Source organism: Nylanderia fulva, unplaced genomic scaffold, assembly GCF_048542155.1.
Source record: "Nylanderia fulva isolate GAGA-0341 unplaced genomic scaffold, ASM4854215v1 Scaffold4, whole genome shotgun sequence".
Taxonomy (NCBI): domain Eukaryota; kingdom Metazoa; phylum Arthropoda; class Insecta; order Hymenoptera; family Formicidae; genus Nylanderia; species Nylanderia fulva.
The window spans coordinates 5,016,407-5,035,977 of NW_028190476.1; the positions used below are offsets into that span (position 1 = coordinate 5,016,407).

General features: G+C 29.8%; 2 protein-coding genes across 2 annotated transcripts; both read right to left on the reverse strand.

Annotated features, from left to right (window-relative positions):
• Positions 1 to 179: 179 nt before the first annotated feature.
• On the reverse strand, positions 180 to 14,137 carry Nep5 (M13 family metallopeptidase neprilysin 5). Its single transcript, XM_085485891.1, has 18 exons — positions 14,108 to 14,137; positions 10,352 to 10,532; positions 8,932 to 9,001; positions 8,697 to 8,794; positions 7,529 to 7,582; positions 7,318 to 7,375; positions 6,810 to 7,000; positions 6,383 to 6,620; positions 5,902 to 6,148; positions 5,244 to 5,520; positions 4,976 to 5,131; positions 4,495 to 4,730; positions 3,985 to 4,088; positions 3,836 to 3,894; positions 3,523 to 3,571; positions 3,183 to 3,369; positions 2,584 to 2,760; positions 180 to 1,379 (listed from the first exon to the last, which is right to left on the reverse strand). Exons 1-18 carry the CDS (start codon positions 14,135 to 14,137, stop codon positions 1,206 to 1,208), a joined length of 2,586 nt encoding a protein of 861 aa, XP_085342017.1. The 3' UTR covers positions 180 to 1,205.
• A 2,701-nt stretch (positions 14,138 to 16,838) lies between these two features.
• LOC114936265 (uncharacterized) lies at positions 16,839 to 18,803 on the reverse strand. Its single transcript, XM_029309413.2, has 3 exons — positions 18,746 to 18,803; positions 18,366 to 18,410; positions 16,839 to 17,633 (listed from the first exon to the last, which is right to left on the reverse strand). The coding sequence occupies exons 1-3, from the start codon at positions 18,755 to 18,757 to the stop codon at positions 17,415 to 17,417; spliced, it is 276 nt and encodes a 91-aa protein (XP_029165246.1). The 5' UTR covers positions 18,758 to 18,803; the 3' UTR covers positions 16,839 to 17,414.
• Between the last annotated feature and the right edge of the window lie 768 nt (positions 18,804 to 19,571).

Below are 19,571 nucleotides of genomic sequence, written 5' to 3' on the forward strand. Positions count from 1 at the left end.
TAAAATATTATTTTTGAAAAAAATGTAATTTTTAACATTTAATTGTGTTATTTATTCAATTACTTACTCCGTTTGATGTGTATAATTTCGAATTTATTTTCAACTTTTTGTTTATGTCAACAAAAATAAATAAACTTCTCAATCAAATAAATATTTCATCGAAAATAGATATAAACAAATATAATAACATAAAACAGGTGGATAGAAATTATTCGATAAAATATGTATATAGCATATAAATACAATAGATGTGATACGATCTAAATAATAGCGCAAGATTTAATTGACGTCTTTTAAAAACATAGATACTAGCCAGATGCCGTCAAAAGAATTATAAAATTAAAGAACACTTTTTACACGTAAATAAAATTCTTTTATTACAAACATTGGACCACTTATTGATTCGATGACGTTTGGTTTTCCAAATATATCAATGCAAAAGACCTTATAAAGATTGATACAGAAACAATTTGTCACAAAATTCATAAATGATAGAGTAACAATAATTAAAGTAATTGCAGCTCATGTGCAAACCTCCATAACAATTTGCCCATTACTAATCTAAATAACACAGAAAAATTGAGATCTACTATAAAAGAACATTGCAATTATTATAATATTCCAGATAACAAACTGACATCATTTTGACGTTTAATGACGTCAGTTTGTTACCTGGGACATTCTATAAATTTCACGAGTTTATTGAAAATATTTATTAAATTATGTTATTAAATAGTTTGTTGTTTAATTGCTATTTCTTATAATTATATAAATTATCAAATTAACATAAAATCTATTTTTGAAAATACATATTTTTAAATATTTTTTCTGCTTTCATAATCCTATTATATAATTCTAAAAAAATAATACAAATATTTATTATATAATGTTGCATTAACAGAATTATCAAATATTAATCAAAATCTTTATATCTTGAAATTTCAATTGCGCGTTAAATTCTATGATAAATCGAATTCATACATTATTATTTTGAATAAAATAAAAATATGCATATCATTATTTGATTAAATTAATTGTTGAAATTAATGGCTATATACATATATTTTTATTTTTTTCTCTTTTTTGCGCATGTGTTTTGCACGTGAGCTTTATTGATTTCAAATGATAAATATTTGATTGGTCAACAATAATTAAATAACGACGCACCAAGGCTACCTTTTTTCTGTGTGTTGTAGCTGCAGTCGCTACCACAGAAGACACTTTTTCGATGGATTCATGTTCGATCCTGCGGGACAATTCCATGCAATGTTAAATTCTTTGGAATTTCTCAATACTGCTTGAAGCCTCACGTGGGCGGGGCTGTGAGTGTCCTCCAGCATCCACTTGACTGACATACCAGTATAAGACGAGCACCACAACTAAAATCAATAAATATTTGCCTATAACCTTCGAAAAATTAAAAGTTGCGAGAAAAATTTAAAACTTGAGGATCAAAATAATATAGATAAAAGGGAAATTCTCAGAAGGGGAAGGACTCAGAAATGAGGCAAAGACATGATAATAGAATTCAGGAGAGTCGAAATTACCAAATATTATTCACAATTTATTGCCATTGATTTGGAATTAATGCCTACTGTGATTTATTGATATTGATCTCACTATCTTTAAACATCTTTGATTTATCACGAATGATTGAGAGATGACATTTAAATAAGAGCCATGTTTTCAGCGAAGGCCATCAGCTACAACGCGAGTTTTAGTTTCTTATAACTACAAATAAAACAAAAAGAAAACAAATATAAATCCAGTATTCTATAAATTGGCGATTATCGAATCATTGAAAAATTAAGATTTAAAAATATATGATCTTTCGATAATTTAAATGAGTTAGACGAGCCAAATTGCTTAAGTTGTCCTAATCCTATTAAATGTTTCATCACTGTTTAAAAAAATTATTTAATCACATTCTTGGAGCGATTTAGAATTGATTTTTCTTCAACAAAAATCGTAAAAATGAGAAATTATATTAAATTATATTTTATTTCATATTATATGTTATTTGCTTCTTAATATATATTCTCATTTAAGTTAGTAATTAATTTAATTAGTTTATTTTATAATTTAATTAATTTTTTAAATTATTTAATTTGTTTATATAAATTAACTTAATTTAAATACGTAGATATTTGAGAATCGCCAGACAGAATTTAAAAAAAGGTAAGAATCTTCTCTCGACCGTACTGACAAATATTATTTATTCAATCATGATTGAATAAATAATATCGTGATTGAATAAATAATATTTGCCAGTACGGTCGAGAGAAGATTCTTACCTTTTTTTAATTTAAATAATTAGTACATATATAACAAAATTTATATAATAAATTTGACAATTTGATCAACTAAAAAATGTTTTTAAATCATTCTGTATAACTTGACATAATTTTTCTCATTTTCTTTAATTTCCTTTTCTTCATTTCTTTTTTATTAATTTAATTCTTAATTTTGTCATCTTTTTGTAGCATTAAATACTGACCATCTAAAGTGTCATAGAACTATTTAGAGTTTCAATTCTAAGATTGTAGCTAAAAACTAGCTATTACATGTGGATTTTTTACTTACATGTCCGAAGGCGAGAAAAAATAACTGTTCGTGTGTGACTTGCGTAAATCCCGGAAGTAAAAGCTCTTGGCCATGCTGAGCCTTCCATATCCCATAAGCGAAGAAAGCCTCGCGAAGACCCTCATTGTCAGCGATGTTTTCGCCCAAAGTCAGCTCACCGTCGACGTGATCGTCGATCTATGCGAGATGTATTTTTAACATTTTGACATGCTCGGGTCATTCAACTCTTCAGATACGAAACGCAAAGATTTAATTTAGGATATAATTCATAGTAGAAAAAGGAGCATTTAATCGTGTATTACTCGAATTAACTTTAAAATTTTCTTCTAAATATAAAATTAGAAAAGTCAAAATTAAATCAAATTAAAAATTTTTAATTAAAATGTAAATTAATTAAAATTTTAAAGAGACAATATTTATTTGCGCAGAATATTTATAAATTAATTTTATTTATTTAACAAATATTAAATATACATACAATACATATATAAATGGTAATTTTTCAAAAAGTGCTCTTTTTGTTTCTTTTATAATCAAGTTTCATAAAATTACTTTTTTATGTGCAATGTATAAAAATGCTACTTATGATATGTGCTTACCTCGTCTTCGTAATAAGTATTATAGTGATCTATAAAGCATTGAGTCCTTTCATTATACTCTGAGATACTCTCATTAGTCCACCATTCCCGAATATTTCCATTACTATCGTAGTGCCGACCGCTGTCATCAAATCCATGTGTTAATTCGTGTCCAAGTATTGAACCAATAGCGCCATAATTCAAGGCTCTGCGATTGAAATTAATTAACAAATTACTAGTCGATCTCTTTCTTATCCGATGTGTAAATAGTAATAAACGTCTTTCTAATAAAATCTGCTTTTTAAATTTTATTTTCTATTTTTATAAAGATAATTATAAACTAAATTATTCCTATTCTTACTCGAGACCCAATTCATAGAATGGGAAATGTAGAATTCCGATAGGTACAGCTGCATGAATAGTGAAAGAACGGAAGATTTATATTAACATAACATAGATATAAAATAATCAGAGAAGAAACTGTTTTTTTTTTTAATTAAATACATTATTAATAATTTAATATATTTGTATCTTTTTTAATAACAAAGCAATAAAAATTACTTTTTTCAAAAAAATCTAAATTTTTATTTTTATTTTATAAAACTTTTATTACTTTATTATATTTTTATTAATAATTAATAATTAATTCTTTCTTTTATCAAATTATTACATACTTATGCGATTAATTTGAAAGTTGTGAAACGCATTTACTTCAGTAGGATCGCTCGCCCAGCTGATTATCCAAAGAAAAGCATGCAAAAAAGTAAAACTTTACTATTGATTCATTTTTTTATATAAGGCAATTTGCTAAACTTTTACTTACTCTAACCACTTGTTATTGTCGTGCAGGCTCCCCCACGAAGCGTTCCATTGTAATTGAATTGACTGTACCATGTTATCCAAATACTTCGTTTTTGAAAAATCTATCTAAACATTAACAAATCATGTTACAGAATATATTATTGTTTATACACATACAAATTATAATTAATATATTAAAATTAGACAAAAAGTAATATCACGTTATACTATAAATTTTTAGAGTAAAAAATTAAGTAATTATTTTAATTCCTCTTTATAAAAATACTATATTAATTAATAGAATTATTATCGATTATTTCGCGTATAAGATAAAATATATATAAAAATAAATATACAGTAAACTACAATGAAATAAAAAAAGCATACTTTTTATATTCATTTTTTGTAAGTACAGAACAAGATTTCGTTTACATGTTCTGCTTCAATTGCACTTATTCTTTATTCATATATAAATATTTGTTTAAGCTCTATATGATATATAATTATTATATAAATTTTTTAAAACTCTTACGCCTTCGTAATACTTGTTGAGTTTCTTTTCATTAAAGAGCCATGTGGGAAATCCGATTTCAGAACTCATTTTCCGATTTTTCTCAAGCATCGCCATTTTCGTCGATGAATCTATCCAGTCTGTTCTTTCGACAAGCAAAACGAATGCTTCTCTTATGTTCTCCCACATCTCCATTACTTTACGAACTTTATTATTATGGAATGTCGGATCTACAAATAACCACGATGTCGCCATTCCTGCACAAACCGATGAATATCATTCATTGAAAGTATAAAAAAAAAAAAATATATATATATATATATATTACAAAAATTTCGATTATTTAATAAATCTAACTTAGAAAAAAATGTTTTGCTATTGTGTTACAAATCAATTATTTATAAAATAATTAATTATTTATTTATGAAAAATTATTTATAAATTTTTTATCAAAAATTAATTAGAAAATATTTAAGTATGATTACTATATCATTGTGCATACCCATTAAGTCATTGACAATTGATGCGCAGTGCAAAGATATGGGTTCTCTTATATCCATTTGCAATAGTTTATATACATATGTGGACCAAATGTCTCTGAGCTTCTCGGAAGAGTGAGGTACCACGTCGTCTACGACGGACCACCAAATGTAACTTTCTAAATCCAAAATTAAAATATCTCTTTTAATTACTAAAATTTTCAAATTTGAATATCGAGAAATTAAAATTGAATTAATTAAATAAAAATTAATTAACGAAAACATGCACACCTATTTCTTCTTCATCTAAAGTAGAAAGAATTAAGGCAGCGTTTTTCAAATATTCCAAATTGCCGACGAGAATTATATCTTTTTCATCGAGATCTAACGCGACGATTCCATCGAAAAGAAATTCAACGAAGGATCGCCACAACGGTTTAGGTGTAAGAGATGAATTAACTTCCATGATATATTCGTCCGTCAATTTTTGGAGATCATCCACCAGCATGTAATCTTTATCACTCAAATTCTCTTCAGAAAAGGTAAAATTTTTATTTTCAATAATCATCTGCAAAAAAAGTAAACTTTAATTCTTTCTTGAATTAAATATCGCATTTTTATATTTAAAAATAACTAGACATTTTTAGTTTTTAATATAATAATATAGTTACAAATACGATAGTATAATACACCATTTTTTTCTTTCTCTTATTTTCATCCTTTTCTTGAAAATAATTATATTATTGTAAAATTATTATCTCTTAAAATATTTTTAAAAGATATCAATATTGTGTATTTAAAAAAATAGATTATTTGCATCAACAAATATATTTATGTAGACATCAACATCGTCTCTCGAATCATCTCTTAAATTTTAATTCAACAGTCTTCTTTATTCACGCAAAAAGAGGTTGATTTAAAAATAATTTAATTAAAAAATTATTCTTACATGATGAATCATGCTGCTAATTTCATAAAGCGTTTCGACAAAGTCTTCTAATTTCTCCGCTGGCACCTTAAATTCATCTTCCGGAGTGCAAGCATTAACAGTGCCATTACTAATAACTTGTTTAATAACTTCTATCATGTAAACCAATTCGGCATCTTCCTCATCGCTGGATAAAAATTCATCTAAATCTTCCAACTTTCGCAATCGCGATCTAATAGTATGCAGCCGCTTTTCCAATTCTCTATCGCTATTATTAAAAAAAATGTTTTATATATATACATATTTATTTTCATATTAATAAAATTATATTAATTATATATTTAAAATACAAAGAAAAGTGAAATTAAAATTAAATATTTAATATTATTAAAATTAGCATATATGTATATGTATAAATACACTAATTTGCATTTTAACTAATATACATAATGAGAATTTAAAAATAATAAAATTGAAAAATTTTTAATAAAAATAATTATACCTGGGAAAAGGACTAGAGTGACTTGGAGTGTCGAAATAAATCACGTTTCTGGTGTTGTTCTTCGGATCGGACGCAACTTCGATACCGAAGAAAACGTCAATACCCAGAATTCTCTTCACCTTAGCCATTAGCTGGATGTAATTAGTCGTTTCATTAGTAAGACCCGCAGGTATTACAGGCAAATTCAGTAATTCCAACAGATCATACAATGGGGACAAATTGAGCTCGTTCAGCGTCCCTAACAAATTTAAATTTCTATAAGAAACACTTATATAGCTAATAAAAGATAATTAAAAAATGTTAATATATATTATTTGTTGTTAATATATATTGTGTGTTGTTATATGTTTCTCTCTCTTTGCAGCATTAATTTTTTCGCCATAATTCTGATTGACATCTACCTAATTAGACAAAAACGGCAACGTACGCACGTCCATGCAGCTGGTGAACAGCGTCTTGGCCTGCATCACCGCCCAAGGCACTTCGCTTTCGGACATATTAACCTTTAAAAGATCCCTGATTTTTTTGATCACGCGATCGTCACGTTCGTTGAACCAGGAATTCGACAGGCTGAAATCCGAAATGGGATGCTCCTCCGACCATCTGCCGCACACATATCTAAAGAAGAGACGTTTGCGTTTCGCACAAAAACGATAAATGAGTATTTTAATAATTTAATTGTCACACAGAAAGAAAAACATTTAATAAAACCGTGTGAATCCAAAGTAATAAAAATATTATTAGTTACTACGCTATTCCAGAGAAATAGCGCGTAAATTCACACGCGGTGCTTCACGCAAGAGCAAGTGAAAGTAAAACGCGCGAGTGCGATATATTTTGCGTAACGTAATTAATTAGAATTAATTAATATGAAAAATATCGCATACGCAGGTGAATCGAACGACTAATGCACGACACAACAGTAATCTACTCACTGATGAAAATCATCGCAAGGATCTACAGAGGTGTCCATAGATTCCTTCAAACTAGCAGCTAGGTGAAGAGAAAGAAAGAAATAATTGTTTCCGGAATTATGTGATTGTATGCTATACAATTCTCTCTTTTTAATTTCTCTTCAGTTTTTTTTATCTAACGAGTGACAGCGTAAATAATAATGGATTATAATAATTATATGTTGTGGCTCACCTATTCGCACGCAATCCTCGCTCTCACATATCTTCATCATGCCGCTGTGCGCATCTGCAAAAAGAATAATCGATATACAGAGTATTCCAATAGTATTGGATGTCTTTTTAAGCACGACTTCTCTTAGACTATTTTTTTTAATATTGCATATTTCCAATTTCTCTTTAATATATATACATGCATATATTGTATATACATAATATTCATAACTTTTACACGTTACGTTTTGTCACATTTTTTATTTTAGTTTTTAAAATTTTTTTATTTATCTTTTTTTTAATTTTTATTCATTTCTTACACATCTTACGCACGCGTATTTATTTAATTTAAAATTTTATAAATTTTTAAATAAGATTAAAACTGATTAAATATTAAAATTAATTAAAAGATAATTGTATCATTTATTTTCAATTATCCTTAATATATTCAGAAATGCGATATTTTTGATAAAGAATTAATTCCGAAATTGTTCAAGGTAATTACAATTGGAAGGATATCCACGGTAATTCTAGAGAAAGTACATAGCATAAATTGATTATAGAAGCAATGTACCCACGTAGAGTTGTTATACGTGATAAGCACGTAGGAAGAAGTTGTTTCAAACAACACATATGATGAGTTACTGTACTATTTATAGCCATTCTCTCGCTAAAATATTTACATATAATGTCAATGCGGCGATCGAACATATACTAAATGATTCTCCAATAATTCGTCAAGGATGACTAATGTAATTGCAAATAAAAAAAATATATCAAAGTATCATGAGAGAATTGACTCACTTCTTTTTTAATAAATAATATTTCCGGTGTTTGTCGTATCTGTTATCAAGTTATATCTACTATAATTTTAATGAAGTTAACTTACAAGGACTTATGTTTGAAGGTTTCATATGTGTATTGTACAACATTGCGTCATAAAATGACATTAAATTGTAAATTTAACAAATTCGAAATATCGTAGAGAAATATATCATAATACTTTTATCAGTTTGCATTATGTTTATAATATGTATTATAAATAATTTAATAAAAAATTATATACGTGTAATTTACTTTAACTTTATCTTAATTTATACATTTTAATTTTTTTCGAATTTTTAGTTTTTACTTATATGCATAATTTTTAAAGATGCACTATACTACTCCAACAGAGAGAGAATACTTACAAAGTATTGCGAGTACCATGACTGTTACCAGCAAGGAACACACCAGAAGGCACAGAATTATCACCAATAGAAAGGAGATTTGAATCCGTTTCTTGAAGCTGCAAATACGATGAATCTGACTGGCGAAGACTTGAATTGGTCTATTTACGGCGAGCAAATGCACATTTTCGGTTTAATGAAATAATTTAATGAACCGGCATTAGTTAAAAAAAATGTCAATCAGTCTCTTACTTACTATGTTTTCTTGGATCTTACTGATACCAAGTGATTTTGGCTTCCGATCGAGTAAACCGACCCTTCATCTTCTAAAGAAAAGAAAAATGCAAAAGTCTTAATAGCGGCTAAGTTGCAATTCAACTATCAATAATATGATATAAAAAAATTATTAAATTTGCACATCTAAAATTAATCATTATTTCTATAATAAATCTGTTTTTTTTCAAACAATGTTTATAATCGTTAATTTATAATGTGATAAACAAAAAATTAATATGTTAATATGAGAAATATTTATGAATACAAATTTATGGATAAGAAAATATACTTATAGCTTTTTATTTCTATTTTTATTTATTTTTGTTTAATTTTTTTAGAAAATATTTTATTCTAAATTTTAAATAATAATTTATATACTTAATAGACATACATAAAAAAATGAATTTGAAAATTTTCAATGTTTAATTATATCTTACTTTTAAGTATATCTTACTTTTAATTTATCTCAAAATGAATAGAAGATATCGTTATATTTTCTTTAAAAAAAATATGATATCGTACAATCCGCATGCGACAATATATCTATTTATTCTATTTTCATAACCTGGTTTTGTTATTGCGCTATCAAAATAAGGTCATCTATGTATGCAATTGACATTTAAAAAGACAATGAAAATAAAATCAATTATTATATACATATTACATATAAAAAACTAGAAGCTTGATTTTTTTAATATTAATATCAAAAATTTTATATTGTTCGCTTCTTCCGATCTGCTTAAAATATTTCAAGTAAAAAAAGTATTTGCTCTTCTTATATTAATCTCGATATAATGTTATAAAAATGTATATATACATATATAAAAATCTTGACATAAGCGTAATCTTAATCTAAACATCTTTAATAAACATATATACATATAAATAATGTTCTTTACCAATAATAAAATAAAAATGGATTTCTGTAAAATATGTGGTAATTAAATTAAATAAAGCGGACTTAAATTATTATATAATATTATTAAAATTCTGAAAAAATTTCTGTAAATCTATATCTTTCTTTTTCAATTAACTTTTTATATTTTGATATTTTATGCCATGCGATTTTTTTCCTCGAAGATCTCAACATATTTCCCATTTTATTTCTTAAACAAAAGATACAAAGTGAGCAATTAAAAGAAACAGACATTATTATTAATATAAAATCTGAATCGTTATTATTGTCATTATTATTATAATTATTAAATTCCCTGTTATTGTTATAATTATTAAATTCCTTGTTAATTTTTTTTAATAATGATAAAACGAAAAAATGAATTTTTCTCGATTTGAACTTTGGTAAAACATAGCGAGATATACGAGAACTCTAGCAAGTTATATATACGGTGCAGGAAAAGAAAAGGTTGGCAAAGATAGACTGGCGTAAAAATATAACTCACTGCGCTCGTTGTTCATGCTGAATGGCCCACTGACCGGATCGAACTGACGACACTGAATACCGAGTAGGGTCGTGCAGACAACGTCGGGTGTCCATACGTTCACATTTTCCCAGCGGTACTCGTGCTTCTTCGTTGAACCAACAGAAATAACGATGACCTGAACGTCAATTTTCCCATCCGTCTATCCGCGATAACACTCACGCATAACACGCCTGCGAGAAATCAACAACTGATGTCTTTCGATCATTGTTGATATAGCTCCAATCCTTTTGATATCATCGTATCCATGTGACGGTACACGCATGTCTTGAGTAATAATTACAAAATTTTACTAGAAAGAAAAGAATAAAAAAATTAATGTTGAAAAAATTTGTGTTTTAATGCAAATTATCGAAACGTGTATTATAATCTCAGGGTCAAAAATAGCTATATTTAATTGCATATATTATAAGAAGATTAAAAATTATCTATATGACATAAAAAATTAATTCTCTTTTACAAGTTTTTACATTTTTATATTCGCCTGCGTATGCACGTATATAGTGTTTAATTATATTCAAAAAATTATTGGTATTTATATAGCTATTTTCTGATACCTATAATTTAAATGAAATATAATTAGAAAAAATAAAAAGAAACATATTTGTTATCAAAGTTTATGTGTACTTTCGCAATAATAGCTTCTTGCAACTAGATTAAAAAATATTATATATATATGTTATTATACATATTATATTCTTCGCATATATATATATATATTATTGGCAAAGACGTAATATGTTGCCTCTCGTAAATGTATATACCTTGAAACACGTGTCGCCGAAGATATAATCGTTTTTCTCTTCAAAATAATTTTAATAATTGAAAATCAATGAATGTTGTTTTTTATGTTTAATATTTTACTTGTGCATACATCATATGAATATGAATTATATTGAATTAAAAATGATGCATGATTTTTTATCGTGTATGACATTTAAAGCGACATAAATACATAGTAATAGAGAAATAATCTATAAAAAATGTACACATAAAACTTTATAAATGAATTATAAATATTAAACTACACAATAAAATTTAATAAATAATAAAATTTAATAATTAAATTTCTAATAATACAATGTATTTATTAAATTAAATTAAATTTTAATTAACATTTATTTACAATTTTTTAAATATATATAGATTATTTCTTTAAAAATCAAATTATAATAAAAATTATAATAAAATTATAATAAATAATTATAATAATAATTATATTAACATTAATGTTAAGAATATTTTTGATTTTCTGTGAATAAAAATGCCTCTAAACTTTTTAATTCTTTTTTTAATCACGTTGTAGTTGTATGATTGTACAATATAATAGATCATTGTAGCGATAACACTGACTTTCCGTAAACAAAAACAAATTTGAAAATAATTTTGTAACTATTTCTATTATACTTCTACTTTGCGCAAAGTGAAATCCACCTTTTCCAGCACGCGATTGATCTTATCATAGAGAATTAATTAAAAAGAGCAAAATGATTAACAATTATAATTACGATGTGAAGCACAAGTGCAGTTGCATCGGAAGGCACGAGCCTCACCTGTGAACTATAGCCGCTCTATTAGGAAGCTCCGCTGTCATAGAAATACTTCCTCGAGATAGTTATGAAGCATATAAGTAAATGTAATTATATAATTCCATTTTCATCCAACTTCTGCCTGCAATAGCGGCATATATTGGATTTAAATCTCATCGTATTTTCCATTTCTTATACTTATTTTTAAGAAGAATAAATTGATATAAGAAATCCAGTTATATATTAAATAAAAAGTTAAGTCAAAATAAATAGCTTCTTTATTTTTTTAAAGTAACATTAATGAAAAAAAAATTTATTACTAAACAAAATAACTTTGATTACGTTAACATATTGTTTTATTATTTTATTATACATAGAAAAATGTATATAATAATATTTGTATAAAAATAATAAATATTGAAATACATCAAAGAGAATTGAATTGTTCTTGAAGATCGCTGAAAAAATAAAATTGAAAATCAATAATTAAAATCATATAACTGATTGTTGCTATAAGGAATTGTGTTCTCTTAATATAGATTATGTAATTGATATACATTGAATATATTAAATTGACAGGATGTGTCAAGATTGCTTGACGGCGAGCACGAGCAGCGGGAAAACGCTGTCTATCACAGAAAAACACTTATTACGAAGAGAGAAAGTATGCAACAACGCGAGCTACGTAATGCATCGTGCGCTGCATTCATTATTCATGCAATCGCTCTATCTATCGAATAGATAGCGTGAGACCGTGTGGATTCGCGCGAATGTGCTCGCGTTATTCGCGAAATGCCTTCGATTGGCGAGAAAATGCAATCAAGTTCTTAATATCCTTAAAAGGGAAATTTCGAATGGAATCGTTGCTCGTCTCGGAATTGTTATGATTTCGAGACAATCGATAATTGCCTCCGTGACCGGAAAGCAAACCTTCTAGGAAATCCGACCTGACATCGCAAAGATGTCAAATTTTATTCTTTCGAGAGTGAATAAATAATATAAAAATGTGCGGACCAAGATTTGATGATTAGAATAACTTACATTAAATAAAAAAGAGTTTAAATCAGGAGCTTAATTAAATAGAACGATATTTTTTCAAGATCACACGGTAATAATGATATAACTGGAAAATTGGGATTGAAGGGAAAAGATCCGTGAAATGTTATGTTAGATACATTTCAAGGCACATTTATATTATAGTGATTTACTTCTCACACAGTTGTATAATATGTCTGTATCAATAGTAAAATCTATCAAGATAATCTATGTGTCTTGGATTGCCATGTAAATTTGAATAGATCTAACCGAGGTTGAAACTCGGGCATTAATAGTTTCTTTGAAGGATACATGTATCCCTGGATAATAATCGAGATTTATCGTCGCGAGGTGTATAGTATGCTACCGGCAAGCTACGCGACTACGAATCTAATTAAACGTCCGCGTGCATATACAATAAATTATTAAGGCATTAGCCTCACGTTTGCTCACTGGCGAATTCTACGCTCGAGCGACTATTATGGAGGCTTGGTCAGTAATCATTAATGACCACTCGCACAAAATTGACGCTATATTACCTGTAACCGGTCCTCGAGAGTGTAAACGTTGCGATAATAATTAGCTGAGAGATTGAGATACAGAGGGATCTTAATCTCTATTATTGTTTAGTAATATGCATGCCATATGACATTCTATAGTTTCCTTTACCGGAAGAGGGAATTCATAATGCAGCAAAAGAAAATCATTAATAAAGTTAAAATCAATTTTATAAAAATAAATCTATTAAAATGTCCATAGAAAATAAATCTATAATAATAAAAAAAAATATGATGAAAATATAAAAATTATAGAAAAAAAGATTAAATTAGAATAGATCAAATTTATATTATATTATATTATATATTTAAATATATTAAATTTAAATATATACTACAGATGTGAATCAAATTTTTAATAAAGATTTAATAAAAAAATTCAGGCACAATTAGTATATAAAATCGTTTTAATAAGGTGAATAATAAAAAATGCATTGCATCAAACGTAGGCGACTTCGATCGCGATACATACTTATTACTTCGAGTTAGATTGCATTTTGAAATAACGGCGGTTCTCCTTTTACACTATACATGTATTTCGCGTTATCTATAAGACAGAAAAAGCTTGTTGCAAAGCAGTAATCCGCGCAACGCACCTGATTATTGCGGCAATTGCATACGTCCATTTGAGTTCGCGGTAATCATTTTATAAGAGAAAAATTACACCTTCTATATACTATTTTACATAAATTCGTCGACATTTTGCAGTCTCCGATCTCCAAAAAAAATGGAAAATTCTCAAGCTACGGCAACGTGCCGCGTAATTATGTAGGTGGGAAACGTCAACGCCACGTTCACTTTGATGCAAATGGCTCGCTCGTAATGCTTCAGTAAATTAAATGCAAGAATTTTTTATACGAGTAGATACCTCGCATATACACACATGTCTGTTTTAATTTTTTTCTCTCACAATGTAATATCTAATTTAAATGTTCAAGAGAAGCGCCTGAGAAAAAAGTTCCAATTTACATTTCAAATTTTGATTTAAAAGGAACAATTAATAAAATTAAAAATTGTAAATTATCATCTAATTTTCTGACCTTCTGATCTTCTATGCCATAAATTAGATTCTATATTAGATCATAAATCTATTCTGTAGTTACCTATCATTATTTAAGGCAGCAGCTGTATAAAATTTTTTTAATAAAAATTATTATAGACTACAAAAGAAAGAGAAAGAAAAGTTAATAAATTGGATATTTAATTTTTTATTGAACTATTTTTTTAATTTCAATATGTATTAATTTCAATATTTTTTAATTAACATTTAATTTAATTCACACTTTAATTAAATATATACATAATTTAATTTAATTTAATTTAATTTTTTTCAATTTGCTTTGAAATATCTAATAAGTTTCCGAGTGCATCATCAATGAAATATCACGCATAAAACACAGCTGCATTATGCTTTCCCTTGCGAGCGTGCGAGAGAATCCTCGCAAGAATTCGCAGGAACGTAACGGATTACACGCGCTAGCATGATTACGACTGCTGAAATAATTGCATAATATTCACAAACATCTAAAGAGATACGATATACGCCTGTGATTGTCGTATCATCGAGAAATGTTCCTTTTCTCGTGAAACAATTTTCCAAGTAAATGTAATTCTTCCTTTCCCATTGCACATTTATATATATTACTTAGCAAACGGCGCTGAAAGTGCTTCACGAACCATAAAGACACTCGCAACAGCGTCTACTCTACGTAATGCTGAAATCGCACTGTGCAATCGCACAAGCGAAGTCTAAGAAACTAAGGAGATTAATAGATTAAATTTGTGCCGCTAAGTTTAATTGGTAATTGATCTCGAATTTTTTCGCGAATCTTCAGAATATTCCTGACCATTCATGAATAATATGTTCATTGTCAGACAAGAATGATATTAATAACTAAAAAGAGAATATAATAGTACAACACAAAAATAAATATTTGTATTAATAATTTAAAAATGACGAATAATTAGAATATATATATATATATATATATATATATATATATAGAAGTTGCAAGAGAAAAAATTATGTCGTATTATATAATAATATCAAAATGTAATATATTAAAATAAATATTAATTACAATAATGAAACAAATATATATAAAATATAAATTTAATAAATATTTAAGAAGAAAGTTAATAAAAAAATACAATAATTATCGATAAGCATAAGCACGTATCAAATTATCATCACTGATGTGCATCACAGAATGAGTCCGTAAAGAAAACGCTTTAATGAAGATTATGTCTAAAGGAATTTTAAGAAGTCATTAGCGTTAAAAATACGTATAGGTGTTTTATAAAAGAAGAAGTAGTCTAAGAGGTAAAAAAATCGTGGGATGCGAAGACCTTGTCGAGCTATCTCGATGAGGCGCATCTCGACGATCAGCCACATTCAAACTTGTTAATTATGCGTTTTCACGGATTCTCGCGAATGGACGTTGCCTTTTGCTCAGCTCTCCGGAATTCAGGATAAAGATGAGACACGATCGCGACGATTAGTCCGGCCCGATTTGTTGTGTATATATGTGAATGATAAAAAAACAGACGCTATTCGCATCACGTTCATCGAACGACACCGCGATGGAGAGATGGCAACCGGCTTTAGGGTAGCTTTGTTTGGATTATCCGTTGCTCGGCGACGTTAGATTGATTTCGCGTCGAGAACTTTGCATACAGTCTTCGCAAGAAGAGCTTATCGCATTAAATAGACACGAGTGGCTCATCGACAAATTCGATCAGATGCTGCGAAGAAGAAGAAGAAGCTCGCGTTTTATTTGAACGAAAATCGAGATCGTACACCTTTCGTTGAGAAGATCTTTATCCTATGTGATCGTATACCTTAGATAAATTATGATAAATGCATAACTGAGCCAACGAAACATCGAACCGCTCGATTCAATTCAATCTATGCGATCGAATTATGCGGTCGGTGCACATCAAATGCAGAGCAATCGAGAGTGGGAAAATTAATGAAGCTAAAATTGACATTGATCATCGGTCAATATTCAGGCCTTTAGCCAGCCATTGATAGAACGTGCTATTGAGCCGTTTTGCATAATTGACTTGATACGCATTGCGTCATTTGCGGTTTCCAATGAATTCCGTGCATTTCCACAAATGAATTGCGCGCGAGTTCGTTCCGATCTCAATTCAATCCAGATTCCATTTAATATGATTTACATTTTTTTTTTCATTTTCCTTCTTCCTCATTTAATCTAATTATATTATATTTTTGATCGAATAAAAAGTAAATCTCGTATTGCTCTCTGTCATAATTAATAGCGGGAATAATCGGATAAAAATGGAATGACATAAACATTTCATTTATCACAAGACGTAAAAATCAACTTTTATTGTACAATAAATAAAAGTATGTTGCGCTGTCGTAGACAAATGTTTCGGGGGAAAGAGATGGCCGCTCAGCTGTTTCCTCTTCAATCTGTTGCCGCACACAATTTTTCATTTTTGACAGAATGAGATGAATAAATGGGGAAGACTCCGATTGTGTCTGTCGTACAATGCGTGTAATATGTAGTGTCAAGGTAAAACGAAGAATGATAATGGGAGAAGGTGGGGAAGGCTTTTTCAAGTCTGACTGCCTGGTCTTTTTGGGGTGGTCCTCCAGAAGTGGCCCAAGACGTGCGGCTATCCTGAGGCAGTTCAAATTTCCGCATATACGATTCTCGAACCGAAGATCCACAACCCTCGGCGCGAAGAATCGATTTGTCTCGCCGACGAGACGAGAAACAAGAGATCCCGATCTGTCGGCGAGAGAATTTCTTAATGTCACGTTCGTTCGCCGATCGAACGGCGAATTAGCTGCCTCATATCAGCCTCAGGATGACGCGTTCGGCGTGGACCACTCCGGACCAGCGGGTCTGCTGGCTCAGACGCGAGGATCTAATGCCAGTCGTGTTTAAGGGCGACGTTGACGACGCTGGGCTCGTAATGCGGCGCCGGGTTGTAATGCTCGACTCCCACCAAGTGCGGATGCCCTATATGCGGAGCAGAGTAGTGGATGCGGGTGGAGTGATCATTGCCATGAAGAGCCAGCGGAGAGGCCTTGGGTCCCGGGATGGAGGGTTGGTTGCCGACGTGGATTATCTCCGGTCCGTGATGCTGGACGGGTGGAAAAGAAAGGTTTAGATATATATCTTATACTTGTAATATTGTACACACGAAGCGATACTCGGGTTGCACGCGAGCGATTGAGAAGAGTTTACGCAACGCGCAATCTCGATGAAAATGATATAGTCTCTTTCTCCGAGAGGTATTCCGCGATCGCGAAACTGCGGTAGTAAACGCGAGGGAGTTTAGCTTGAGCAACAGCAATGGCGGAAGTTGCATAAACGGGCGTGATCAATTGCATTGCGGTTGCGACGGAATTTCATAATTCCGTGGCTTATAATTCAATTAAGCAGTGAATCGAATTATGAAGCAATTTCATTAAATTGGTTAAGTTGATATTAATACTACAGTTATTTTATTTTATCCAATTATCTCGGAATAATTAAATTCGCGGTGAATTTTTTTGTTTTATCATTATATTTTATGTTTTATATATATTTATAAATAACTTGACGGCGAGACTTGAACTATTTACAAGTTACATAATTATAAAAATTATAATATACGCGATACGTATGCAACTTTTAGCAACCATAAATTTACTCAAGTATGATTTCGCAACATGCTTATGTAAAATATAGTTTTTAACGTGATAAAGTTCAATGTATTATTAGTTAGAAATTCGATAAAAAAGAGAAATTATAAAAATTACACATATATGAGAAAATTGTAAAATAATTATCGAGATTGAGTTTTTGAAAGTAGAAATTTTGAAATACTTACAATCAATCCAGCGCTAGCGACTGCCACAATGGCGAAAAGAACAACCTGCAAGAATAAAATATAACTTAAAGCAATTCAGAATTTTAGTACTAGCATCAAATAAAGATTGCACACAATATAACAAAGATATAAATAAATAATATAGCACATAATGAAATAAATAATTTACTCTCTTATTTCTCCGAATTGCTGTTAGCACTTAAAGAGTCCTCAACATGGCTTATTTAAACCATTAAGTAAAAAAGAAACAGAATAAAATCTAACAGATAATATCAGAATTATAGTTTCAACGTCTTTTTATAAGAGTCTACAATGTTTTACGTGCAAAAATAAGTGCAAAATCGACGGGCAAACCCGTGACGTGCGAAGGGAGAACTTACGAAGAATTTCATGGCGACGGGCGATGGGGTTTTTCTTGCGTGTTAAGCGAGAATCAAGCACTATGTGTTCGAGGATCGACGCGGTATGCTTTTATAGCAGGTCCCTGCCCAAGTCCAGGCCCACTCTCAGGACATCAAGCGGGGGCACGGCTTCGCACGTCACACGGACCCCTTTCACTAATCACGCGACCGACACCCTCTCGCAAGTTCCCCCCTTGTTGGGTGCTCACCCAACCGCGACGTCACGCCTCGTCACGCTCCCGATAATATCGATATCGCGATAGTAGACTCTTCGTAGATTAGCGAGACGTGGACCTTCGAAGAGACGCATCTCGTCGTCCTTACTCTCCAAATTTCGTGGAGAACTGAACAATCTCATTCCAAAAGAGTGGACTTTTACTCCAAAAGAGTGAGATTTCACTACTATAAATTCCGATAATATCGATATCGCGATAGTAGACCCTTTGTAGATTAGCGAGACGTGGACCTTCGAAGAGACGCATCTCGTCGTCCTTACTCTCCAAATTTCGTGGAGAACTGAACAATCTCATTCCAAAAGAGTGGACTTTTACTCCAAAAGAGTGAGATTCCACTCTTTTGGAGTAAAATTCCGATAATATCGATATCGCGATAGTAGGCCCTTTGTAGATTAGCGAGACGTGGACCTTCGAAGAGACGCATCTCGTCGTCCTTACTCTCCAAATTTCGTGGAGAACTGAACAATCTCATTCCAAAAGAGTGGACTTTTACTCCAAAAGAGTGAGATTTTACTACTATAAATTCCGATAATATCGATATCGCGATAGTAGACCCTTTGTAGATTAGC

Bases quoted from the DNA above. Each gene is read 5' to 3' on its own strand.
- Nep5 (XM_085485891.1), bottom strand. From the start codon at position 14,137: ATGGACGTATGCAATTGCCGCAATAATCAG. The intron at 6,149-6,382 runs GTATAATTATTT...TTTTAATAATAG, and splicing joins CACTCTAGTCCTTTTCCCAG to CGATAGAGAATTGGAAAAGC. The intron at 5,132-5,243 runs GTGTGCATGTTT...TTTTGGATTTAG, and splicing joins TTTAGATGAAGAAGAAATAG to AAAGTTACATTTGGTGGTCC.
- LOC114936265 (XM_029309413.2), bottom strand. The intron at 17,634-18,365 runs GTAAGTATTTCA...CCACCCGTCCAG, and splicing joins TCGCTAGCGCTGGATTGATT to CATCACGGACCGGAGATAAT.